The following is a 27,870-nucleotide window of genomic DNA, read 5'->3' as shown; positions in this document are numbered from 1 at the left end:
CCGGTTCGATTCGTGCTAAAATTTTTAAAATCGGCCCCTGGGAAGTGCTTTAAAAGTGAGTGACCTTTTTGTACACATACATACATACACACACACATACATACATACACACATACACATACATACACACATACAGACATCATCTCAATTCGTCGAACTGAGTTTATTGGTATATGTGACTTGACCATCCGAGCTTTCTATTGAAAATTTGTTTTTTGAGTGAACATATAGCCTTTCAGTACACTTTGGTGTACGAGAAAAGCAAAACAATGCCGAAGGAACCCTCAAAGAAATGACCATATGTACTGTGATCTTGCAAAAACGGAGTCGTGAGTTCAAATCCCACCAGAACGCGATTTTTTTTCACAAATTCATCTCTCATTTTGCAATCAGCAACATTCTGTGCCTTCCAATTAAGTTTTTCAATTTTGAAGAATGTGTTGATTTTTTATTTTATACAAAAGAGCACCTTTATCTGAGTCACTATGTTTTTTTCAGATTTCTAGAACTACTGAAAATCAATTTCAAAAAGATTTTTTGAAATCACCTTTTGACAGCTAAGCATATGCTTGACAGCTGCTCCACCCATTACAAAATGCGACAAGGGGTGATTCGATAAATCACTCCCAAACAAATTGATTTTTAAATAGGTTCCCGGGCACCAAAATTCATGAAAATTTGGATATTGGCTCAGTTTGGCGTGCAGATTTGGAATATGGAATTATCTCAGCATCGCTAAAGAAGCCAATTGATTACTAATTTTTTTCCATATAGGTATTCCTATAGGATTTCCCTAGAAATTTCTCTAGTAACACATCCTAGGATTTCTCTAGAAATTCCAACTACTCCCGAAATTCGTTTAGGGATTCCTCTAAATATTTCTATTTATTAAGCTTCCTTCAGCTGGAGTTCTTTGAAGAAGGCGAAGAAAAGTTCCACGAGGAATTCCATGAATAAAAACGTTGGAGTAATTCCTGGATGCGTCTTTTGAAAAATCCCTGGAAGAATCAAAGACACTTCTGTAAGCATCCCAGGAAAACTGCCTGGAAGAATCACAGCATGCTGCATGCTGCAATGCCAGGAGAAATCCATAGAGGGATTCCTACAGGTTCCACAGTAAAAATTCTTAAAGACGTTAACATCTAGAATTTATGAAGCATTTTCCGGAGGAGGTATCATAGAAGTCTTTTCAGGGAAATCCTAGAATCAGCAATACCGGGGGAATCCTAAGAGTAGGTTCCTCAAACAAACACCTGCAGATCTCCTTGATAGAATCGTTAGTATTATACTGGAGGAATCCCTGATGGAATCGCAGGTCATGAAATTTATGGAGGAATCTCAGGAAGAATTTCCCGAAAGTATTGGAGCAAGTAGTTATGCCAGGAGAGATGCCTATTGAGTGTAGAATTAGCATATAAGTTATAATACACATTATTAAAAATTAAAAAAAAAAAAAGAAATGCCTATTAGCATTTCTGAAGGAGTCCTAATTCTAGCTGGAATTCATGGAGGAAGGTCAATAGAAGTTCTTAGAGAAATCCCATGTGGAATTTATGGAAAAACCTCCGGAGGAAGTCCTGGATTAATCATTGAAGAAATCCCTGGAAGAATCACCGAAGAAAGTTTTAGAAAATTCCCAGAGAGATTTTTTGGAAAAATTCAGAAAGAATGCTTGAATAAATCTATTGGAATCCCTGGTAAAATTCCTGAAGCTACCACAGTGAAAATTTTTGGATGAGTTCTAGGAGAAATTGCTGGAAGTGTCGCAGCAGGAGCTGCTTGAGGAATCCTAGTCAGGCTTACCGGAGGTAGACGAATAGGAGCTCCTGCACTGGGAAAAAATCTTCATTTCTTCTATGTGTCCGGGATATGGATTTTTGCAATGGGAGTAAACAAATGTTTTCCATTAGTGCGACTCATACTTTTGATGAGGCACCATACAGCAGCGACTCATACAATTTAGAGCACATACTATTCATGCGCTAATTTGCCATTAAGTATGAGGTAATTTTCCTGAGTGTGGAGAAATCCCATGAGAAATTTCTGGAAAAATCTCTGGATAAAATCTCTGAAGGTATTCTTGGAAGAATCACCGGAGGAACTTCTGCAAAGATCCCAGGAAGATTGTCTTGAATAATCCCACCAGGAATTCATGAAGGAATCCCAATAGAAATTTTTATAGGAATCCCTAGCAGAATTTCGAGAAGTTTCATAGTAAGAATTTCTAAAGAAATCCTGGGAGAAATTGCTGGATGAGTCTCTACTGAAATTTCTATGTATGTATAACCTTATCAGGATAACCTGGAGAAGTTTATTAAAGAAACATCGGGAATCTATAAAGAAAAGCCCAGATAAATCACTGCATGAATAGGTAGAGGTATTTCTGTAGGAATCAATGGAGAAGTCTGTTGTTTGTTCTTAACAATATAGAAACGCCAAAATGTACACAAGTATAAGTAAATCCGTGTGTAGCTTAAGTTTTGTTCAAATGTGCAATCAATAAATATTGGAATTATTGTGTGAAGTTTTGAATTTTAGGTGACTGTCAAGAAAAAATTCTAGGGGGTGCCAAATTTATTCTAGGGGGTGCCAGGCACCCCTGGAACCCCCCCCCCCCCCTAGCTACGCCAATGGCAGCCGATTGTCTCGGAGAAACACAAGGTCCACTGTGTCATTCCTCCGGTTAGCGCAGTAAGGGCAACATACTGTGGAGGGCGCCCTGGTACTCCACAGGCTCCTTTTGCGGTTAGGTTTTTATTAGACCCCCCCCTAACTATTCATTCCTAGGCACGGTAAGCATGAAGCCGCATCACACCATGAATTAGGGGTCACCTGTTGGTGGACTCTTACCACCGGAACAGGCGGTCCGTAGTGTTATTCTTAGCCAATTGAGACAATCGCTACCGACACTACACAGCTATCTAGGCTGATCGAGAAAAGAAGTGAATATTGATGATCAACTTCATACGGGCCCGAAAAGCCGACTGATGGTTGTAAATAAGGCAATTTCTAGCACATCGATGGATTTTGTTACTGCTTGAATCCTTTAAATCATGAATATATGTCCTCTCTATCCATCATAAAATACAACGACTAGCCTACATTTGCTTGGACCAGGTGAAATTTTTCATTTCAAAACAATGTGGAAGTTTTCGTCATGACGCTTGTTTATTGCGAAATGACATGACGAGCGCATGAGTGCTCATTTCATTTTGTGACGATGAAAAGGCCTACGTGTTCATCGTCATGGGATGGTCACGACCAATAGCAGCACCTTATAACTAAATAAATGAAATAAATTACATTCCTCCCACTGGGCAATGAACGAGTGCAAACGGACCTGCTAGTCACACCTGGATTTGTGGATTTCTTTTCATAATTTCAAATCTCAATTTGTTCATCGAGCACGTGTTCTGTTGTGTACATGGATGTTAAAGCATTTTCAACAGTGTAATTTCCCACATGGCTTGGTCAGCCAAAGCAAAATCAAGAAATTGACATTAGTCACACCTCCCTATCTTTCACCCACCCCGCGGCCATTCTCCCCAAGAAAATGCTATTATTCAGTTCAACAACCGACACACCTCCGTCGTCGGCGGGCAACCAGTAGTCCAGGGCTACGACGAATCGAGACTTGACGTCGACTTCCGCTCCTCCAACAGTTGGGTGTGTGTATGTGTAGATGAGGACAACGGGAAAAGTAAACCAGCAACGGAAACGCGCGAAATGATGCGAGCAATTGTTGAAAATCATAATTCATGGCGAATGGGGTAAGTTTTTCTCCGCTCGGATGAAAAGTTGCATTTTCTCAAGCTGGGGCGGAGGGACTGCGCAAACGAATAATGGAAATCGTCTTTGTTTGGACTGCTGGTTTTTATCGTTTCGTGACTCCCAGCATGATTACAAATATGTTTCTGTTTCAAGATGGTGTTTTTCTGTTCTTTCACGGTAGGAAAACTTTTCGGGATCGATAATTTCCCGGAGACAACTTTTCCTCTGTTGGTTTTTGTCACAAACAAGACACGTGCCGCGGGTCAAAATAATTCAATTGTGCTTCCTGAAGATACGCAGCAGTATAAGGTACTTACCCTCGAACGCCCCCGACTACCTCCGCTTCCAGAGTAGCTACTATCGAAGCCACCTCGTCCTGGAAACTGTAATGAGAAAAGATGATAGGATACTTAGACGATGGATTGTTTACCAGAAGCTGGTCAGGTGTACTTAAGATGTAAACAGAAACCACACGCACACAACAATGTTGAAAAGTTTGGTTCATTGTCACATCTTTGGGATCACATTTACTGTTGCACTATTAAATTGAGATTTGCAGCATGCTCAATGAATGAGTGGACTGAATTCTTTGGTTAATTTTTATGCCTGATACGTCAGAATGCTCGTAAATGTGGAAAAGAAAAGAAATGTGTTTATAGCACAGGTTCGTTTTGGTCAGCGTTTGACCGGTTTGCGGGCACAATGAAATAATAGGTTATTTATTACTATGCAGTTGTGGCATGAATTTGGATTGATGCCGTTGTGTTATGCGCACTGAAGTACTGTATAGCACTTAGTTACTGTGAATGGAAATAGTTTTATCAACGATAGATGGAAAAACCCGGATTAATCCACCTAGTGGTGATAGTGCCTTTCTCGTCGAATATGTACTCATGATCTTTCCGTCGACGTAAGCATCCTGAATCCTGTGAATAATTTATTTATGAAAACAAGAATCCAAGCCATCATCGAGTTACTGATGGCACATATTTCCGGTGTTATGTTCAATGTATAGGCAGAGCTGAAAAATATCAGACCTCTTAGTTGACTGCGTGACCACCTTTACTATTACTGGAATACCATCAATACCAAAACGAGAATAACAAGCTTAAATATAATTTATTTCACAACCAAAAATCACTTTACAGTCTTCGATAAACTTTTTCCTGCACACTTCAGGCTATATTTTATTATCATTGGTTACTAGATCCAAAAAAATTGACCAAAAAATAAAAGCAAGTGAAATTTTTCGTACTGAATCCAATTCAAATTAGAACCATATCACAGAGCGCGAGAAGCAATCAGTCGGATCGAAATTTCGCGCAGCAATTTTAGACGCAAAAGGGGATTGAAAAGCTTTGCTCGAGGTTGATGCGATTGAATTTCAATTTTCTCATGGAACCCCCATTCTACTCGATCAACGATCAATCGATCAAATCTGACTATACATGTCAATGGTTGCTCCTCCGTGATTGATCTGAGCTGGTACCAATTGCACTGAGATCCAAATGAATAAGGGCTGGGACACTCCACTTATTCTCAAAGTGCAATTTAAGCAGCTCATGCATTTTGGATCAATAACGGCGCCGGCCACGTCCTTATAGTAAGTTGGGAAGGGAAAGGAATGTTAGAGTGTGCTGGTTGTTGCTACTAAAGACCGAGAGCACCTCTGCATCCCACAACCAGCACGGACTGGGGTATTTGTTAGACGGAAAGGATGGGAGATCTGGGAGTCACCGTTGGGTGGGCGATCCATGGATAAGGGTTATTTATAGTGTTCGTAAGGTGATAAATTGTGTGGTGAATAGAGTCAAGCGGCACAGCACGCTTTGGTTGCATAACTTGTAGGCGTTATAGACACTGTGCTGTAAGTGGAAGTTGGAAGGGAGAGAAACGACTTTTTTTTTGCTATGAACTCATAGGCGCCAACTTAGGGGGGGGGGGGGGGCAAGCATGGTTTTGCCCCCCACAATATTTGCCAATATTTGACGAATTTTCGATTTTCCCATACAAAAAAGCTGAAATATCGAGCTTTGCCCCCCCAATAATTTTACCAAGTTGGCGCGTCTGTATGAACTTATGAATATACACTAGTTGTACAGTGACCCCACACCGATGAATCACCTTAAATTTTGTACACTATTTATGAATCACCATGTTAATCAAATGGAGTGATCCATAAACTGTGGTCATTTTTGCCGATTCATAAATTGTGGGGTCACTGTATATGTAGAGAAGAGACAGAGAGAAAGTGGATAGAAAGATACAAAGAAGGATGAAAGGGACGGGCCAGGGATTGAACCCATGACCTTCTGCATACGAATCAGAAGCGGTAGCCACTAGACCACCAAGCCCGTCATTTCTCATGGAACCCCCATTCTACTGTATATTTACACCTCATGAATATGAGAAGATGTGATTTGATGAGTCTGCATCAGTTTTGTCAAGATTTTGTTCTCTCACACATATTTATCGCTTGCATTGATTATTTTCACTGTTTTTACCACTTCCTGTGAGATACCCGGAACCGGTTCCAAGACTGTACCTATTGTCTCAAATATGGTCTGAGACTAGTCTCTTGCTAACTGTTCAACAGGTTTTCTGAAAAGCCGAAAATTGATGTGTATGCTTGGAATTGATTCATTTTACATTTTGGTAATTCTGCCGGGACATACAAAACAGGTTCTACCGGTAGACTCTAATGTGATCTGAGACTATTTTTTTTGTAAACCGTTCATCAGGTTATCGGTTCATTTTTGTATTGGACCACTTCCGGTGGGGCATCCGGAGCCGGTTCCGGAACACAACCGGTAGTCTCTGCTGTGATTAAAGGCTATTTTCGTGCTTACCGTTCTTCAGGTTATCGGAAAAGCTGCAATTTAATGTGTCGTATGCATGGGTTTGTTTCCTATCTACATTTGACCACTTCCGGCGGGACATCCGGAGCCGGTTCCGGAACACTACCGGTAGTCTCTGCTGTGATCTCAAGCTATTTTCCTGCTTACCATTCTTCAGGTTATCGAGAAAGCTGCTATTTAATGTGTCGCATGCATGGGTTTGGTTCCCATCTACATTTGATCACTTCCGGCAGGACACACGGAACCGGTTCCGGAATACTACTGGTTTTCCTAAATATAGTCTGATTCCATTTTATTGCTAACCGTTCATCAGGTTATCTATAGAGACGCGATTTGATGTGTCGCACGCATGAGTTTGATCAATTTTATATTTGGCCACTTCCGGCGGGGCACCCAGAACCGGTTCCGGAACATTACCAGTAGTCTCTGCTGAGTCAAAGGTTATTTTCCAGCTCACTGTTCATCAGGTTAACGAAAAAGCCGCTATTTGATGTGTCGCATACATGGATTTGGCTTACTTTTATATTTGACCACCTCCGGCGGGACATCCGGAACCGATTTCGGAATACTACTGGTTCAGATATGGACTGAGAGTATTTTCCTGCTTACCGTTCGTCAGGTTATGGAAAAAGCCGCGGTCTGATATGTCGCATGCATGGTTTTGTAGCATTTTCATATCTGGTCCCTCCCTGGGCTACCGATCCGGAACACCTAAATGGCCATAACTCCGGAACGGCTGAACCGATCCGAACCATTTTCAATAGGAAACAATGGGACCAGATTCCGCGTCGAATGAACCGTCGATCATAAAAATCGGTTGAGGTTTACTGCCAAAAAATGATGTGAGTTTATTTTGTACACACACATACACACACACATACATACACACACACACACATACATACACACACACAGACATCACCTCAATTCGTCGAGCTGAGTTGATTGGTATATGTGACTCGACCCTCCGGGCCTTCTATCAAAAAGTCATTTTTGGAGTGAACATATAGCCTTTCCAGTACACTTAGTGTACGAGAAAGGCAAAAAGAAAGGATTGTGACATGATAAGGCATGGTACACAAATTACGTAACGCTAAATTCAGCAATTTCAGACTCCCCCCCTCCCCCATGTAACGCTTTTTATATGAAAACCAAAAATATTTTGTATGGCTCGTAACGCTAAGCTAGACTCCCTCCCTCCCCCTATAGCGTTACGTAATTTGTGTACGATGCCTAACTGATTATACTCTGAATAAACCATCGATTTTAAACAAAACAGGGCAACTGGAAATGTTGAAGCTTCAAAACCTCGATGAATAAAGTTCAATCAACAGAACAAATTGAAGGTCAATGAATTGTGATCTCGTTGAGCGTCAAGTAGGTATTTTCAACTGCAACTGCTCGGATCTTATTAATGTGAATTTATTTCATGCGCCATTGCAGATCGACTCTCGTCGAATTCGTCGCCATCATTTCCATAATAATAATAACCATCAAAAATCATCTCTTTTATGTCTGCCGGCCCCGGTCGGCCCTACCTGCATCGGTTTATTTATCAAGGTAAAATAAAACAACCGTTCGGAATTAATTCCAATTTATTTTACTTCAACCGAAAGCAAACACCCACCACACACCGAGGCCGAACGCCCGCGCCGTAGGGAAGAATGGTCCAGCACCGACCGGTATGCTGACAGGTTTAAAATTTTATTTACATAACAAATGGTTCACCGGACGGACGGACGGACGGTGTGCAAGGACACCGTAAAGCTGCTGCATCGGCGGTCGAAACTCTGACTGACATCGACGAATGGCGTTTCATGTTGCATGATTGGGGTGCATTGTCATAAAATGGAATCGGCAAAAAAGCTGCGCTATTGGGCATTATCTCCGTTGCCAAGTGTTGCACGGCGCAGTAATTTTCAATCAAACTGGCAACTCTGAGAGGGAACGTCAATCACTCGTTCATTGGCGATTTTGGAAGCGCCAATATCTATCGGATATGCACAGTTGTCAACTTTTGTTCTGCAAGAACGGTTATGAATTTTAGGGGTATTTGTAGCGGAAAAGGGCTTTCAACTTCCATACTGCTACATTGAGGGCCCATCTGGCCACAACTGTAAAGGCCTGGAAATTCAGCATGACCATACTGAAGGCGACGTACTTGATTCCTCATTGGTCCAGGAACTGTTCGTTAAGGGAATATCCTTGACTTCCTTGGGCATAGAGAATCTTCGTACCTGCCACACGATATACACATGGAAAATGGTTATTGGCAGAGAAGAGCTCTCAGTTGATAACTGTAGAAGTGCTCATAGAAGCTGAGAAGCAGGCTTTGTCCTAGTGGGGAGCTACTATAATTCCTGATGAAATCTTTGGAAGAATGTCTAAAGCAATCCTTGGTAAATTATTAAATGAGTACTCGGTAGAATTCCGGAAATGGTTTGAACATTTCTGAAGGAACACTTTGAGAAATGCTTGATAAAATTCTTGTAGTACTTTCTTAGCGGATTCTTCAAAAGTAAATAATAAGAATCTTTAGAGAAGAAATTTTAAAAGAAACTATTGAATAAATCCTTGTAGGAATACCTGAATGAATCTTTGGAAGTTGCAGAAATACTTGGTGATATCGTTTCTTGAAAGAACTATAAAAATAAAGCAACTTTTAGAGAATGTAAAAAAAACACATCATTAACGAAAAAGGTCTCAAGAACGTGTGCCGACACTTAACGTGACAGGTAAATAGACGAAACATATGTTTAAGTTCTGAACATCACATCAAACCATTTTAACATTCCTGTGTCCAGTGATTATGCGCTCCTAATCGAATCCAACAGAACGTGGGAGAATAAAATTCATTCAAATCTCCGCAATCAAATAATAGCATGAAACGAGCTCATCAATGTATATGTGTATCACCGGCGAAAAAACAACCCCACCGGCGTCCGCAAGGGTGAAATGAATCCCACTTGCGTGAGTTTTTCTTCACAATCAATAATTATTGTTGTCAGCGCGCAATTCCACTGGACTGGCAACGCTTATCCATATACTACCACACGAATAAACAGCACTACCTTCGATAGTAGGTAGACACAGCGAACTGTCAGGGAGATGCGGGAAGATGATAAGGCATAATTGATGAAATGTTATTGCTATTGCGGCCTAAACGAACACACTATTTTTGCTAAAATTTGTTTCTCTAAAAACTACATGAAATGTTAGTGAATTCTTAATCTAGTGTTAGTCAAAGTTAAAACCTTAATACCTATCATTCGTTAGTACTGTAAGAGTGAACTATTATGAATTGAACATGCAAATTTCTTACTTGGTTCTTACTTACTAAATTAGCTTAACCTACACGAACCACTCCCGATTGATAACGGATTAAATTGATCCCTAATTACACGAATAATTAGTTGGTGAGTAACTACTGCAGATTAAATTATATGTACAATTAAATTAGGCATGCTGTGAACAAGATTGATCTGTAAAATCCATAAAACACCTTTAGGTATCCCATGCAACATTTACCGTCAGAGCATCAATTGCCGTCTGAATCCGAGCGAATAGTAAACGTGAGTAGAAGTCTTGTATACTTATGTAAACATGGAAAAATTCAGTTAAATCGTATATTCTATTTACCCAGGAATTTTATAATCCACCTTGGATTCGAATAAACGGATTATAAAAACGGAATCTGCTCTTTGTTGTATGGTGAGTCAACAATTATTGAAGGAATAATTGGAGAAATACTTGATTCATGCAGGAGTTTCTTAAAGTGTTTTTGAAAGAGTTAAGGAAAATATTAAAAACAAAAATCTCTAAATTTTCGCACGGTATTCTAGAGGAGCCCTTTGTAGATTTCCTGATGAAATCTTTGATAGTATTCCTAAGGCAATTCTTGGTGAAATTCCTTGAGAAACCCGATCAGAAACGAATAACAAAATTATAACCGGTTGAGTTATTATTTCAAAGATAATTTCATAACAGAATGGGTTAGGTGCTAAAACAACAAAAATATAACAAAAATTGTTCTATTTACTTACTTACCGGTCAGGCTAAGGCCGGGGTGGCCTCTGCTGTACATAGTAGCCGCCTCCATTCCACTCGGTCCATGGCTGCTTGTCTCCAGTTCCGCATTCTGCGTAGGGTCCGCAGATCGTCCTCCACTTGGTCGACCCACCTAGCTCGCTGCGCTCCACGTCTTCTTGAACCGGTCGGATGACTCTCGAGAACCATTTTAGTCGGGTTGCTATCCGACATCCTGATGACGTGACCCGCCCACCGTAGCCTCCCGATTTTCGCGGTATGGACGATGGTTGGTTCTCTCAGCAGCTGATGCAGCTCGTGGTTCATTCGCCTTCTCCAAGTCCCGTCTTCCATCTGCACTCCGCCGTAGATGGTACGCAACACCTTCCGTTCGAAAACTCCAAGGGCGCGTTGGTCCTCTGCACGTAGGGTCCATGTTTCGTGCCCATAGAGGACGACCGGTCTAATCAGCGTTTTGTAGATGGTTAACTTCGTGTTACGGCGAACTTTATTCGATCGTAGAGTTCTGCGGAGTCCAAAGTAAGAACGATTTCCTGCCACAATGCGCCTCTGAATTTCTCTGCTGGTGTCGTTGTCGGCGGTCACCAGTGAGCCCAAGTACACGAATTCTTCAACCGCCTCGATTTCATCACCGTCGATATGAATTCGGGGTGGCGGGCGCGGTGATTCCTCCCTGGAGCCCTTTGCCATCATGTACTTTGTTTTTGACACATTAATGATTAATCCGATTCGCCTGGCTTCACTCTTTAGTCGGATGTACGTTTCCGCCATCGTCTCAAATTTACGAGCAATAATATCAATATCATCGGCGAAACCAAGCAGCTGAACGGACTTCGTGAAAATCGTCCCACTCGTGTTTATCCCCGCTCTTCTTATTACACCCTCCAAAGCAATGTTGAACAGCAAGCACGAAAGACCATCACCTTGCCGTAACCCTCTGCGAGATTCGAAGGGACTCGAGAGTGTCCCTGATACTCGAACTACGCACATCACTCGATCCATCGTCGCCTTGATCAACCGTATCAGTTTATCCGGGAATCCGTATTCGTGCATAATCTGCCATAGCTGTTCTCGATCGATTGTATCATACGCCGATTTGAAATCGATGAACAAGTGATGTGTGGGCACGTTGTATTCGCGGCATTTCTGCAACACCTGGCGGATGGCGAACATCTGGTCCGTTGTAGCGCGTTCACCCATAAATCCAGCCTGATATTGCCCCACGAACTCTCTTGCAATCGGTGATAGACGGCGGCATAAAATTTGAGAGAGTACCTTGTAGGCAGCGCTCAGTAGTGTGATCGCGCGGTAGTTCCCGCAATCCAACTTGTCGCCCTTTTTGTAGATGGGACACACGATACCTTCCATCCATTCCTCCGGTAATACTTCCTCCTCCCAAATCTTGGTAATGACCCAGTGTAGTGCTCTCACCAGTGCACAGTGGCGGGCCTCCATACAAAAGTCGGACAAAACCTCAAATGTTAACCGAAATTGCTAAAATTCACAGGTTATGATGATTTTAGTTCCCTAAATCTATTTCTGATATGGAACTTGTCATATATTTTGATTTTACTATATTAGGGTGGTTCAAAATTTTGAAATCTGCTGATTATGGAAAGCATGTAAAAATAATTGATAATAAGCTATTACGATGAGCTTTCTGAACGTAGGTTTTGAATAACCTTTTAATTTAGGGGTTCTTAAATCATGTATTGGTATTGAAATAAACTATAATTGTGTATTTGTTGCTGTTAGGGTGGTCCAAAATCTTCAAAACTACATAAATCATTAGAAAAAAAAAACGTTTATCTAAGTTTTCTTTCAATGGATCAATTCAGATACACACCAATGTTGGCTGACAAGACGTGGTCTATTCTCAGGGACTGCCCATAGACCACGTGAAATTTTACGGTGGGTGCACGGAGGTGTGTTAATTCAATCGTTATGGGGGGTCAGATAGTCTAAAATAGTGAACTGCGTAAAATTTGAACTGCTTTTTATCAATCTCGTTTCAACAACTTCATATATGCTCTTCCGAGTTTGGGTTGTAAGGTACATCGATCCCTGCTATCACTTGTCGAAGCAACCGAAACAAACCTATCTATAAAGAATTGGCAATTAATATTCGCAATATTGAAGGGAGTTTTTGATAAACCATCATCAGAGATCGGTAATCATATTTATGAACAGTTGAGTTCCAGCAAATAGTTTCAAAATCTTTATCACTCTGTGTGTCTTTCAGTAGAAATGTGTTTAACGAAACTGCATGAATAACATACAATAAAACTTCAAGTTTAAAAAACCAATAAGGGGTTTCACTAAAGAGCGTAAAATGTTCGTTTCATAAAATTGAGATTAAAATATTCAAAGATTGCCTTGGTGATCGCGACGTTTACGCAGAAAAATATTTAACGTAGCGTTTAACGCCGTTTAGTGAATTCCTTTTATATTTTATAGATGATTGTTGCTTTGAACTGTAGCGATGTGCGTGTAGAAAAGAAACACGTAGATGTCGACGAATTTGTGTCACTCTATATTGAAACTTCGATAGAAGTTCGTGAAGCGATTGCTTTCAAGGTTGTTGAGCAATTCTAACGATTAAGATGAATCGAAGAAACGACCAGTTTAAGAAAATGAATGAGCAATGGTTTGTAGTTATTTTTACATGTTTTTCACGGTTGTTTTTGTCTTTCTTTTATTTTGAAGGTTTGAAAGAGTTAGTTGTATCTGGTGAAGCAACATGTGGTTAGTGTCTAAGAAAATAAAGGCTTATTCATATATTCATACTTAGTCATCACTCCTTTCCTCTCCAGCTTATTGTTTTTAACAGGAGCACTTACTTTCTTGTGTTTTTCTGACAAAAAAAAAATATTATTTAAAAAAAACTGTTAAAGCTGTGGCCATTACATTATCAGACACACCCTCACACCCCCCCTATGACCATCTAACTTGGTGAAAGTCTCTTACAAGAATGAAAATTACACTAAATTGTTAGTATTCTGAAGCCAATTTGAACTATGTTAAGATAAAATTTAAACTTCAAACAATATCACTTCCTCCACAACCATGCGGCTCCATTGTGACCTGATAGAAAAAAAAAAAAAAATTTCGGGCTTAGCGCAAAAATGCGCAAACAGTGACCTATATAGCCAAAAACAAGACAAAATTGCACGTCAGATGCGGGATACGGCGTCGTTTTCTGATGTTTCCTAAACAAGTACTGGATCTCTTTAATACGAAGTTTTTCTCCAAAATTTCATGAAAGTCAATATGTTTGCATATTGCAAAAACATAATAATTTTTTGATTAAATTCGAAACAATCCCTGAAATGTAATGGTTATTCATACCCAAAAACATAAAAAATATTGTCACATTATTCAAGTCTTCCTAACTTTTACAACGAACTCATTAAGGAAGAACATAAAATATAGACAATAAATACTAATATTGCAGCACATAAAACTTCAACTTTGAAATAATCTACAAGACTCAATTTTCGACCAAATGACTTGAAAATTTGGGGTTTTCTTAGTTGAAGTATCTATAATGGAAGAAAAATATTAGAAAAATAAAATATTGAAGTCGATTTTTGAGGTTTTGTCCGGCTTCCGGCCACTGTGCAGTGCTTCTCCACCGTATTTTAGAAGCTCGCTTGGTAGTTGATCTGCTCCAGCGGCTTTGTTGTTTTTCAACCGGCCAACCTCCTCCTCAATCTCTTGAAGGTCAGGGGCCGGAAGTCTTTCGTCCTGTGCACATACTCCTAGATCTGTTACCACGCCACCTTCGCTACTTGCAACGTCGCCATTGAGGTGCTCATCGTAATGCTGCCGCCACCTCTCGACCACCTCACGCTCGCTCGTGAGAATATTCCCGTGATTATCTCGGCACATGTCGGCTTGTGGCACAAAGCCTCTGCGCGAGCGGTTCAGCTTCTCGTAGAACTTTCGTGTGTCCTTAGCGCGGTACAGCTCTTCCATCGCTTCGCGATCTCGTTCTTCCTGCTGGCGCTTCTTCATCCGGAAGACTGAGTTCTGCCTGTTCCGCGCCTGTTTGTAACGTGCCTCATTCGCTCTCGTACGGTGTTGCAGCATTCTCGCCCATGCTGCATTCTTCTCGTTTTTCAACTGTTCACATTCGCCGTCGTACCAGTCGTTTCTGTGATTCGGAGCCGCGAAGCCTAGTGCTGTAGCCGAAGCACTACCTATGGCGGATCGGATGTCCCTCCAGCCATCTTCAAGTGTAGCTGCGCCAAGCTGCTCTTCCGTTGGTAGGGCCACTGCTAACTGCTGCGCGTAGTCTTGAGCCACTTCTACGTTACGAAGTTACTCGATGTTGAGCCGCGGCGTTCGATTTCGACGCGTGGTGATAACTGTCGAAAGTTTTGAGCGCATGCATACAGCGACTAAGTAGTGATCCGAATCTATATTCGCACTGCGGTATGTGCGGACGTTGGTTATATCTGAGAAGAATTTACCGTCGATTAGAACGTGGTCGATTTGGTTTTCTGTTTGATGGTCGGGTGATCTCCAGGTGGCTTTGTGGATATCTTTGCGGGGGAAGAAGGTGCTTCGGACTACCATACCACGGGAGGCTGCAAAGTTTACGCATCGCTGGCCGTTATCATTCGATACGGCGTGCAGGCTGTTTCGCCCGATTACCGGTCTGTACATTTCCTCCCTTCCTACCTGCGCGTTCATGTCGCCGACAACGATTTTCACGTCACGCGGCGAGCAACCATCGTATGTTTGCTCTAACTGCGCATAGAACGCTTCTTTCTCGTCATCGGGTCTCCCTTCGTGTGGGCAGTGGACGTTGATGATGCTGTAGTTGAAGAAACGGCCCTTAACTCTCAACATGCACATCCTTGCGTTGATCGGCTGCCACCCGATCACACGTTGTCGCATCTTGCCCAACACTATAAATCCTGTTCCCAGTTCATTGGTGGTGCCACAGCTTTGGTAGAAGGTAGCCGCTCGATGCCCGCTTTTCCACACTTTCTGTCCAGTCCAACAAAGTTCCTGCAACGCCACGATGTCGAAGTTGCGGGGATGTAGTTCGTCGTAGATTATCCTGTCACATCCTGCGAAACCTAGTGACTTGCAATTCCATGTTCCAAGTTTCCAATCGTAGTCCTTATTTCGTCGCGTGGGTCTTTGCCGATTGTATCGAGTCGTATTTTCTCCTATGTTATTCGCAATGGGGATTTTTACGGGTGGCTTATTGGGCCTACGCCAACACTCCTGTCTCGCCGGAGGGCCATCGTGCCAGTTCTGTTTAACGTCCCAACCAACACTGGGACGACCACGCTGATGGGGTTACCACCTTGGATCTAGCTGGGCGTGGTGCAGCGTTTCTTACTCAGCCGCTGGATGCCAGAACAGACGCTGTTTGAGCCGCACCTCCTTGGTGAACAGACACTCGGATCGTACCTCCTCAATCTAGCTGAAGTCAGAAGGACAACAGTGCCCAGGCTGCACTACCAGCTAAGCACACAACTCTTAGCTGGCGGTCTTTGTCATCGCTTGACCCGTGGAAGCATGAGGTAGGAACTTGTGAGGACCAGAGCTATATTGGATGCTCTCCTTATCGACTCACCGTTCTATCCATATCACAATTATAACAGGCTTTGGTACAATCATAACAAGCTTATAAAAAAGTGAGGGTAATTCATTTTTAGAGAGACATTTTAAAAATCATGAACAACTTAGCTGAACACACGAACTGTGTAGGTGATCTGGATACTAATAAAAAAAACATTTAAAAATACCCAATGTTATCACGTAGTGATGAAGTTGCTTACCTCATTTTCCACCTTTTGAAAGTCAAGCTTTCTGTACAAATTTGATGAAGACATGAGCTTTTTAGTGGTTTATATTTTAAAGCATCTCAACAATTGTGAATTTTCTAAGCACAATGGTGCCATGAAGCAGTTAATTTACGCACTAAACACTACCCAAAATATAGATTATTTAGTTACAAATTGCATTTCAAAAATTATTACTGATGTTGTTATAATAATGATATAAAGATGATCAAATTACATATTCATTTATTTAAACTGACTTTGTTGTAACCTTGAAATACGAAAAACGAAAACTAGACCGATGCCATATCTAAATATAACAAACCTTGATATAGATATCAACCGTTGTTACAATGATGTTATGTTTTTGTTATACCTTTCTGATCGGGAAACCTTCAGAGTATTCCTGGAAAATTATTAAGGAAAATTCGTAAAGCATACTTGATGGAATCCTTGTAAGAATTTTAAGAGGGTTCTTGAAGACATTGAGAAATCCAAAGAGCATTTGTAAGTCTTCCATACTAAAGGAACTCTTGGAAACATCGTAGAGGAATCGTTGAAGGAATTCCAGAAGGATCTTTGGAGGAAGGAGAATTTAGTAGATTTTCTTGCGAAATTCTTGTTAGAATCAAAAAGCATTATTGGAATTCCTGGTAAAATCATCGAATAATAAAATCCTAGTTGACATTTCCGGAAGGTTTCTTGAAGAAGTATCTATGGCGAATTCTGGAGGAATTATTAATGATACCCAGGCCATGCATCAACCGCTTAATCCTTTAGGAGTTGTTGAGGGCATTCTTGAGGAAACTCTTGGAGGAATTACTTAGGAAATCTTTGTAGTGACTCCCGATGAATCATTAGAAAGATTCTGGATGAAATACTTGAATGAATTAAAAAAAAACCGTTGCGAAATTCCTGTAGGAATATTTAGGGAAATCCTGGATGATATTCTTGCATTGTTTTCAAAGAAATTCTGAAAAAATGTTGAATGAATCTCTTAGAGAATATTTAAAGGATTTCTTAAAGAAATCCTTGGAGGGAATGCTGAAGAAAACTTTAGAAAAACTTTTGAACTTTTACCTTAGGAAAAACATGGAAATACATACTTAGAAAATTCCTTGATGAAAACTTGGAATTTTTAAACAGCTTCCCAGAAAAAAATTGTAGTCAAAAATCATTGGCAACATTCCTGTAAAATCCGTGGAGAAATACTTGATGAAGTTATTGAGGGTCATCTTTTTTATTACTTTTCAAACGATTTTTTACGCGAAACAAATAATAGCGTAAAAAAGAAATTAGTGTTAATGGATCCCTGATGCAATCAACGAAGAAACCGCCCGTCAAAATTTATTTGGGAATATCTGAAGAAACAAATGAATAAACGATGCTGGGTCATTAGGCCGAATGGTCATTAGGCCGAATGGTCATTAGGCCGAATGGTCATCAGGACAAATTGAAAGTTAGCCGTTGTTTTTACCTTTTCCAACAATTTTTGCCAAAAACTAGTTTAACCTTCGCGTACCCAACGTCTATTTCGGATGATTTTCGAATCTTTAATCGGCTATGAAAAAGGCATTTCCGAACCGATTTTTTTGAAGTCAATTGCATTCGCTCCAGGTTTGTCCAAATTGTCAAGGACTACCATACGGAACCGGTTCACCCATCCGTTCCGGAGTTATTCCAGATTCCGTTGGGGTCATGACCGGCCGGAAAATGACGCATTAATGCATTTGACTCTGAATCTATAGTCATTTTGGAAATTTGCACATATTATACGCCAGGAATACAGAAATAATATAACTGCAAGGAACCATTGACTTGAAATGACACAATGAAACAGTTTCATGAACCGGATATGTCCCGGGTGCCCCCAAGGATGTGGCCAAAGTGGCCATTCTAGCAACATTGTCAGAATTATCCATGCGGCACCTCGAACTTCATGATTTGTCGAAAAATGAAGGAAAATAGTCCTTCCATGCTCCTAAGACCCCTCGGGAACGGCCTGGCCATACCCGGAATGTTCCGGGTGCCCCCTGGGATGTGACAAAAGTGGCCATTTCCACAATGTTATCGAAATCAACCGTGTGACACCTCTAACTTCATGATTTGTTGAAACCTAAAGGAAAATAGCCCTTATAGTCCCTTATAGTCCCTTATGGTCACTTGGGACCGGTCTGGCCATACCCGGAATGTTCCGGTTGCCCTCAGGGAAGTGGTCATTTCTCAAACATAGTCAAAATCAATCGTGCGGCACCTCAAACTTCATTATTTGTCAAAACGTGAAGGGAAATAGTCCTTCTTAGCTCTTATGACCCTTCGGGAACGACCTGGCCATACCCGGAATGTTCCGGGTGCCCCCTGGGATGTGACAAAAGTGGCCATATCCACAATGTTATCGAAATCAACCGTGTGACACTTCAAACTTCATGATTTGTCGAAACATGAAGGATAATAGTCCTTTTAGGCTCCCATGACCCCTTAGAGTGGTTCTGGCCACACCAGAAATATTCCGGATGTCTCCATGGAGAGTGGCCAAATTGGTCATTTCCGCAACGTTGGATAAATCAATCTTGCGGCACCTCAAACTTCATGATTTGTCAAAATGTGAAAGAAAATAGTCCTTCCAAGCTCTTGTGACCCCTCGGAAACGACCTGGTTATATCCGGAATGTTCCGGGTGCCTCCAGGGATGTGACCAAAGTGGCCATTTCCGCATTGTTATCAAAATCAGCCGTGCGACACCTCTAACTTCATGATTTGTTGAAACATAAAGGAAAATAGTCCTTCTAGGCCATTATGGTCCCTTGGGACCGGTCTGGCCATACCCGGAATGTTCCGGATGCCCTCAGGAAAGTGGTCATTTCTCAAACATAGTCAAAACCAGCCTTGTGACACCTCAAACTTCATAATTTGTCGAAACATGAAGGATATCAGTCCATTTAGGTTCCCATGACTCCTTAGAGTGGTTTTGGCCACATCAGAAATGTTCCGGATGCCTCCAGGAAAGTTTTCAAAATTGCCATTTCCACAACGTTGTTGAAATTAATCGTGCGGCACCTCAAACTTCATGATTTGTCCAAACATGGAGGGTCCTTATAGGCTCTTATAACCCCTCGGGAACGACCTGGTCATACCCAGAATGTTCGGGTGCCCCCAGGAATATGACAAAAGTGGCAATTTCCACAACATTGTCAAATTCAATCATGCCACACCTCAAACTTCATGATGTTTAAGCATAAAAAATAGTCATTCTAGGCCCTTATGGCCCCTTGGGATCGGTCTGGCCATACCCGGAATGTTCCGGATGCCCCCAGGCAGGGAAGTCGTCAAAATGACCATTTTTACAACGTTGGTCAAATCAATCGTGAGCACCTATAACTTCATGACTTGTTGAAACATGAAGGAAAATAGTCCATCTAGGCCCTTATGGCCCCTTGGGATCGGTCTGGCCACACCCGAACTATTCCGGTAGGCCACGGGGAAGTGGTAATTTCTGAAACATTGTCAAAATCAGCCGTACGACACCTGAAATTTTATGATATGTCGAAACATGAAGGAAAGCAGTCCTTCTAGGTTCCCATGATGTCCTGGATACACTCGAAATGTTTCGGATGTCCTCACTCCCTCAACTTTGGTCAAATCAATCGTACTACACCTCAAACTTCAAGATTTTCCGAAACGTGAAGGAAAATAGTACTTCCAGGCTCCCATTCTCCGCCATATCAACAATGTTATCAAAATCAACCGTGCGATTTCTAACTTCATAATTCGATGAAGCGATGAAGTCATGCTGGAGAACTTCAAGCATTTGAAACTTAACCCGAAATGCTCAAGATGCCATCTTTACAGTGCTGTAGTTTTTTTTCGAAAAATAAAATAGAATAAAGAAGATTGAAAGCAATGAGTATTCGGGATCAATCTGGTTGCATAGAATATGGTTCGAAGAATTCACAAAAATGGTGATGATTACAATGTTGAGAGCATCAATCGTGAAATTGAGATATAAGATTTTTGAGATATGAATAGAATGTTGTATTTGAATTCAGGATGCCGGGTAAATTACATAACTTCAAAAATAACGTTGATTGTTAAACTTTTAAATTTTCATATTTCAACCGTTTGCAACATTCATTTTTCTTCGCTAGCCCAGCATTTGCAACAAAATTTTTGCATAATTCCGCTTGTACCATGTTCTCTACATATTGCCTTGAGACATGAGGAACATTAAGTATGAATTTTCACATCCTTAGATCGGCATCAGTAAAAAACCTTTTTTATTTCGAACGGATACGAATCTGAAATCAGGATGCGAAACCCTCTCCTGTAAACCCTTATCAAGTTAGCACAATATCAAATTAGGGGCTGTCCATTAATTACGTAAGGGTTTATAGGGGGAGGGGGGATTTGATAAAACTTACGCGCCATACAAAAATATATGGCTTTCCATGCAAAAAATCTTACAAGGGGGGGAGGGGGTGTCGAAAAATCGCAAAAGTTCCCTTACGTAATTAATGGACAGCCCCTTAGTAGTATAAGAATGGGTTTTGCATGCAATGTTTGAACACTTATACCGCATTCAGTTCACCACTGGACTGCGTACTCAGTCTTTATGAGTAAACATAAACAAAAATTGATAATCAATTTGATGTCTTCGGCGCACTATTTCTACGATCAATGCTGAATAAGTGCGCTGAAGACACCGAGTTGATTTGTTGCAATCGTGTACTTTTATTTGCGTTTTCACACTTGAAAAAAATGGTGCGATAGTCCAGTGATGAACTAAATGCGCTATATAACAATTGGACAAATTATCGTTACACGAACACAAGTCTTTGTCAACGGAAGATAGTTACCATACATTTCCTCATAACTTTTCAGATAAGCGGAAATGTTATCGATTACATTGCTTGACAAACCGAAAGGTTTTTATCGTTGTTTTGCATGATCAAGGATCAACTCCAGTCCAGAAATTTACGTTTCAAGCCAGTCCAGAAATTTACGTTTTCTGGTTTTATCGTTGAGGTAGTAATTAGGGTTGGCTACTGTGAACAGAAAGTATGCATTCGATTCTGCGTTTGCATGCGCACCACCTTTCAACTTATTACAAACCAGAACCACATTCGGCATTAGCGTCAATAGTATAAGCGTCAAATAGTCTAAGGTCTTCAGGATGATTATTCTCATAGCATCATGTACTTTGAGATGTCGCAAGATTGATTTCGACACGTTGTGGTAAGGCGCTGTCCATAAACTACGTAGACTCAATTTTGGAAATCTCAAATCCCCCTCCCCCATCGTAGACTTTCGTCCATACAAATTTTTCGAAATTTGTATAGACTGCAGACTTTGACCAGACCCACCACGCCCCCCCTCCAAGTCTATGGAATTTATGGACAGGCCCTAATACCTAAGGTAATGTTATCCTCGACCATTTCCTCACGGGGCATACAGGACATTTCTAACAATCAAGGGATCAAGACTCACTACGTTTTTTTATGTTTTGACAAATCGTAAAGTTCGAGGTATCACACTATTGGTTTCCACAACCTTCCGGGGGACATCTGGGACATATCCAGTGTGGCGAGGTTGTTTCCAAGGGACCTTGGGAACCTAGAATAGCTATTTTCCTTCATGTTTCGACAAATCATTAAGTATGAGGTGTCGCACGGTTGCTTTGATCAACTTTGTGGAAATGACCATTTTGACCACTTTCCATGGGGCATCCGGAATATTTCGGGTCTGGCCAAAACCACTCTAAGGGGTCATGGGAACCTAAAGGGACTGTTATCCTTCATGTTTCGACAAATCATGAAGTTTGAAGTGTCACACGGCTGATTTCGACTATGTTTGAGAAATGACCACTTCCCTGAGGGCATCCGGAACATTCCGGGTATGGTCAGACCGATCCCAAGTGGTCATAAGGGCCTAGAAGGACTATTTTCATTTATGTTTCAACAAATCATGAAGTAAGAGATGTCGCACGGTTGATTTTGACAACGTTGTGGAAATGGTCATTGTTTTTTCACATCCCTGGGCACCCGGAACATTCCGGGTATGGCCAGGTCGTTCCCGAAGGGTCATAAGAGCTTAGAAGGACTATTTTCCTTCACGTTTTGACAAATCATGAAGTTTGAGGTACCGCACGATTGATTTGACCAACGTTGTGGAAATGGCCAATTCGGTCACTCTCCTGGGGACATCCAGAATATTCCGGGTATGGCCAGGTCGTTCTCGAAGGGTCATAAGAGCTTAGAAGGACTATTTTCCTTCATGTTTCGACAAATCATGAAGTTTGAGGTGTCACACGGCTGATCTTGACTATGTTTGAGAAATGACCACTTCCCTGAGGGCATCCGGAACATTCCGGGTATGGCCAGACCGGTCCCAAGTGGCCATAAGGGCATAGAAGGGCTATTTTCCTTTAGGTTTCAACAAATCATGAAGTTAGAGGTGTCGCAAAGTTGATTTCGATAACATTGTGGAAATGGCCACTTTTGTCACATCCCAGGGGGCACCCGGAACATTCCGGGTATGGCCAGGTCGTTCCCGAAGGGTCATAAGAGCTTAGAAGGACTATTTTCTTTCACGTTTCGACAAATCATGAAGTTTGAGGTGCCGCACGATTGATTTTGACTATGTTTGAGAAATGACCACTTCCCTGAGGGCATCCGGAACATTCCGGGTATGGCCAGACCGGTCCCGTGACCATAAGGGCCTAGAAGAGCTATTTTCCTTCATGTTTCGACAAATCATGAAGTTCGAGGTGCCGCATAAATGATTCTGACAATGTTGCTAGAATGGCCACTTTGGCCACATCCCTGGGGGCACCCAGGACATATCCGGTTCATGAGACTGCTTGATTGTGTCATTTCAAGTCAATGGTTCCTTGCAGTTATATAATATCTGTATTCCTGGCGTATAATATGTGCAAATTTACAAAATAACTATAGATTCAGAGTCAAATGCATTAATGTGTCATTTTCCGGCCGGTCATGACCCCAACGGAATCTGGAATAACTCCGGAACGGATGGGTGAACCGGTTCCGTATGGTAGTCCTTGACAATTTGGACAAACTTGGAGCGAATGCAATTGACTTCAAAAAAATCGGTTCGGAAATGCCTTTTTCATAGCTGATTCAAGATTCGAAAATCATCCGAAATAGACGTTGGGTACGCGAAGGTTAACAATGAAACTAGAAAGAATAGCCTATGTTTTAAAGAAGGAAAAAAATTATGAATTGAATATCAGCAGTTTCAGCGCCAAAAACTATTTTTGCAATGATACTAGAAAGAACAGCCTATATTTAAAAGAAGGAAAAATTCATGGGTGAAATATCAGTAGATTCAGCATCAATAAAGTATCTTCGTACCTGTCACACGATACACACATGCAAAATGGTCATTTGCAGAGGAAGCTCTCAGTTAATAACTGTGGAACATAGAACACTAAGCTGAAAAGCAGGCTTTGTCTCAGTGGGGACGTAACGGCAAGAAGAAGACCCAATGACCATTCGGCCTAGTGACCATTCGACCTAATGACCATTCGGCCTAATGACTTTCGGCCGAATGGTCTGATACCTGAATAAACGGGACCGCATCACAACGTCCGAGGCCATACTGTCCCGGTCGTTAAGTCGCGTTTTTTTGCGAAATAGGGAATCGCGCTACTTGAGCGGTGGCTTCTATATTCGTCTGTTTTCCACTATAACTCAGTCAATCTTGAACCAATTGACACAACTCTTGGAATGTGGTGAGATAGGTATAGTATCTACCCGTGTACAAAATTTCAAGTCAATCGGTTCAAAATTGACCGAGTTACAGTGGAAAACAGAAGAAAATAACAGACGAAGAAAACCACCGCCCAAGTAGCGCGATACCCTAACATCCGAAAGTTTGGATGCGTCGTAATATCCTATGTGCCTTCTTCCCTTGGACTTCGTGACATATCCACATGTTGGGACGTTATGCCCCGTAAAAATGCGCCATAAAGTCCTGGGACATTATGGCCTCGGACGTTATGATACTGCGCCGAATAAACATTTGCATATATCCCTAGAAAATCTCCTGAAAAATTCTATTAGAATTATTTCAGAAACCTGTAGGATATCTTTCTGAGCAAATTTTAATATAAATTCCGGAGCAGATATTCTCAAAAATGTCCTTGGAGGAATATCGGAGGAATTTATGAGAATGCAAACTTTAGAAGCAACTCCCACTAAACGAATCCTTGGAAAATTTCTGATGGAATGCATTGAAGGCTTTAAAATACCTTCGAGAAATTAGTGAAAAAACATATCTGAATCTTTGTAGAAATTGTGAAGAAAACTTTGAAGAAACTCTTTGAAGAAATTACGATTTTCTGAAGGAATTGCTAGAAAAATTTTTGAAAAAAAATGTGGAAGATTTGTCGAGAGAATCCCCGAAGGAATTTCGTAAAGAATCCATTGTGAAAATGTTGAGGAATTCCATAGATTGTTAAATAGAGGAATACTGGAGGAGCCTCTAGAACATTTCAGGTGCGCGACCCCCTTTGACCATCACAGAAATTATCTCATTTGATGTTTGTTTCGACTGTCGTCTCCATAGATGAAGGCCGGCGACTTTCCTTGGCGCCACGACTCACAATTTGGGAAATTATGCTCTAAAAGATAGAGACATTTCGCAAACAACACATGCAAAGTTTTAGTTATAAATCCCCAAAGAAATGTTTAAAGGAATTATCTAAAAGCAGTTTCTAGAAGGTTATCTTAAGATACCCATGCAGAACTTTTGGAAGCAACACACGAAAGATTTTTTGTAAGAGTTTTTGGAAAAATTGTCTTCTTCATTTTATTTAAAATCTCTAGAAAACTTCTAGAAAGAAAACATTGGAAGATTGTCTAAAGAAATATATGGAACCCTTTATAAAAGAATAGCTGGACCTTCTGAAATTTATGTAGGAATTCCCTAGGAATTTATCTGGAGGTATTCCTCCAAGAATTTCGCAGGAATTTCTATGGAATTCCTCCAGGAATTACACAGAAATTCTTCAATGAATTCTACAGGAATTCCTTCAGAAAATGCAAAGAAATTCAGAAATTGATCAAGGAATTCCTTCCAGGATTCCTCCAAGAATTCATCAAGAAATTCATCCAGGAATTCTTCGTGGAATTCTTCGTGGAATTTCCCCAGGAATTTCCCCAGGAATTCCTCCAAGAGTTACTCTTGGAATTCCTGCAAGAATTCCTCCTGGAATTTCTTGAGGAGTTCCTCCTGAAATTTCTCCAAGAATTCCTCCTGAAATTCCTCCAAGAACTCCTTAAGAAACTTGTCAAGGAATTCCTCCAGGAGCTACTCCTGGAATTCCTGCAGAAATTCCTCCTATTTTTTTTTCAGGATTTCCTCCTTGAATCCCTCCTAGAAGGCTAAAATATAAACGACTCATAAGAAAGTGATCATTCGTCATAAATAATTCCAAAAGTCCCAGTGAAGAAACAGGGGTGTAAGCAGTAATAAATAACAAAAGTTCCATAAACAAATAGAAAAGTGCATAAATAAATCAAAAGTTTCCATAAATAATTGATTTTTGAGCAATTAAAAACGCCAAAAATGCAATGAATAATTCAACTGTTGCAATAAAAAAAGCCAATTTTCCCACCAAAAAACTTCGAATTTTCCATAAATAAATCCGATTTTTCCATAATAAATTGGGAAATTCACAATAAAAAAATATCTAAAAAGCAATAAATAATTCAAAAAGTGCAATAACAAAAAAATAAATTATCAATAAATGTCAAAAAAACGAGCAATAAACGTAAATGCATTTTGAGCCAAAAATTACATAGACCATGCGGCGAAGCCGCATAGAGGATTGAGGAACTGAGGCGGCAGAAGGCCGCCGAAGTTTCCGATATCCGATGCACCGATTCGGTTCTAGGCAAACCACAGATTCAAGAATTTGCCCGGTATAATGCAAACATAGATGTTATCCCTTTTTTTAGGTCCGACGAGCGATAGCGAGTTCGGACAGCAAGCAATTGCTTGGTAAATTGCAATCATAGTTACGCAAGCTTTTCAGTCGATTCAATCATATAAGTGCGATTCAGCATTTCACTGTCTCATACTTTCTGCATTTGTTTTTCATGGGTAATTTCGTCATTTTTTATTGCATTTTTTGAATTTTTTATTGCTTTTTCGATATTTTTTTATTGTGAATTTTCTAATTTATTATGGAAAAATCGGATTTATTTATGGAAAATTCGAAGTTATTTGGTGGGAAAATTGGCTTTTTTTATTGCAACAATTGATTTATTCATTGCATTTTTGACGTTTTTAATTACTCAAAAATCAATTATTTATGGAAACTTTTGATTTATTTATGCATTTTTCTATTTGTTTATGGAACTTTTGTTATTTATTACTGCTTACACCCCTGTTTCTTCACTGGGACTTTTCGAATTATTTATGGGAAATTTTGTATTTATTATGGAACGTTTAATTGTCTGCCCTCCTAGAATTCCTCCAAGAATTTTTTAAGAAACTTCTCCAGGAATTCCTCCAGGAATTAATCGTGGAATTTTCCCAGGAATTTCACCTGGAATCCCTCCAGGAGTTCCCTCGGGAATTACTTCTGGAATTCCTCTTGGAATTCTTCTTCGAATTCTTCCTGGAATTCCTCAAGGAATTACTCCAAAAAATACTCTGAGTTTCCTTCAGGAATTCCACTAAAATTCTTTCAGGAATCTTCTTGGGTTTGCTCCAAGAAATTTTCCTGGGATTCTTCCAGCCTTTCTTCCTAGGATTTCTCCAACTATTTCAACTATTCTTTCAGGAATTTTTCCTAGGTTTCATCTTGGATTCTTTCATGAACACCTTCAAAAATTGCTCCAAATACTCCTGGTGGATTCAATGATCAAAATACAAGCAGCAGAAATCAAAGCATCAAGCATTAGTTTGTCGCTTTCGACGAAACGTGAATTTGTTTCTACATACGTGCGTATGTGTACTACGGAGTTGATTCGACCCCAAAATGGCCAACGGTTCATCTCTCCCTCCATAAGCACACCATACACACTGCGTGCGTACCGTTTGACTTGTTCCGTTTCTGGGAACAACGAGAATGAACATCCGGTCGTTATCGTTGTAACCGTTGTCGTCGCCGCCGCCGCCAGCCCGACGTAACGCGTCGGGATTCAACTTTACCAACAACAATTGTGGGGTTCTCATCCGACGCCCGTCATCGTCCCTTCGTTGTCTTATTTATGATTATGATTATTATTGTTCGCGCTTTCCAGCGAGAACCCAAGAAAGCGAGGGGTCGCAGATGGTCCACCATCTCATCGCATCGCATCGGTATGTCCTGTCTGCATAGGTACCTACCGGTAAGAAAATCGAGATGATGATCATCGCCAT

At 40.8% G+C, this 27,870-nt stretch overlaps 1 protein-coding gene across 22 annotated transcripts in view; it reads right to left on the bottom strand.

The window, feature by feature from the left end:
• Positions 1-27,870, bottom strand: part of LOC109422898 (disintegrin and metalloproteinase domain-containing protein unc-71) — a 1,549,374-nt gene that overhangs the window by 708,248 nt on the left and 813,256 nt on the right. For all 22 annotated transcript variants that reach the window (XM_062845411.1, XM_062845413.1, XM_062845424.1 and 19 more), the window contains one exon: positions 4,089-4,154. In XM_062845411.1, coding sequence (XP_062701395.1) covers positions 4,089-4,154 — 66 coding nt within the window. The remainder of the gene's footprint in view (positions 1-4,088; positions 4,155-27,870) is intronic.

This window comes from Aedes albopictus, chromosome 1, assembly GCF_035046485.1.
Source record: "Aedes albopictus strain Foshan chromosome 1, AalbF5, whole genome shotgun sequence".
Taxonomy (NCBI): Eukaryota; Metazoa; Arthropoda; class Insecta; order Diptera; family Culicidae; genus Aedes; species Aedes albopictus.
Note: the sequence above shows the minus strand (reverse complement) of the source record. Positions and strands in the feature narration are given on the sequence as shown.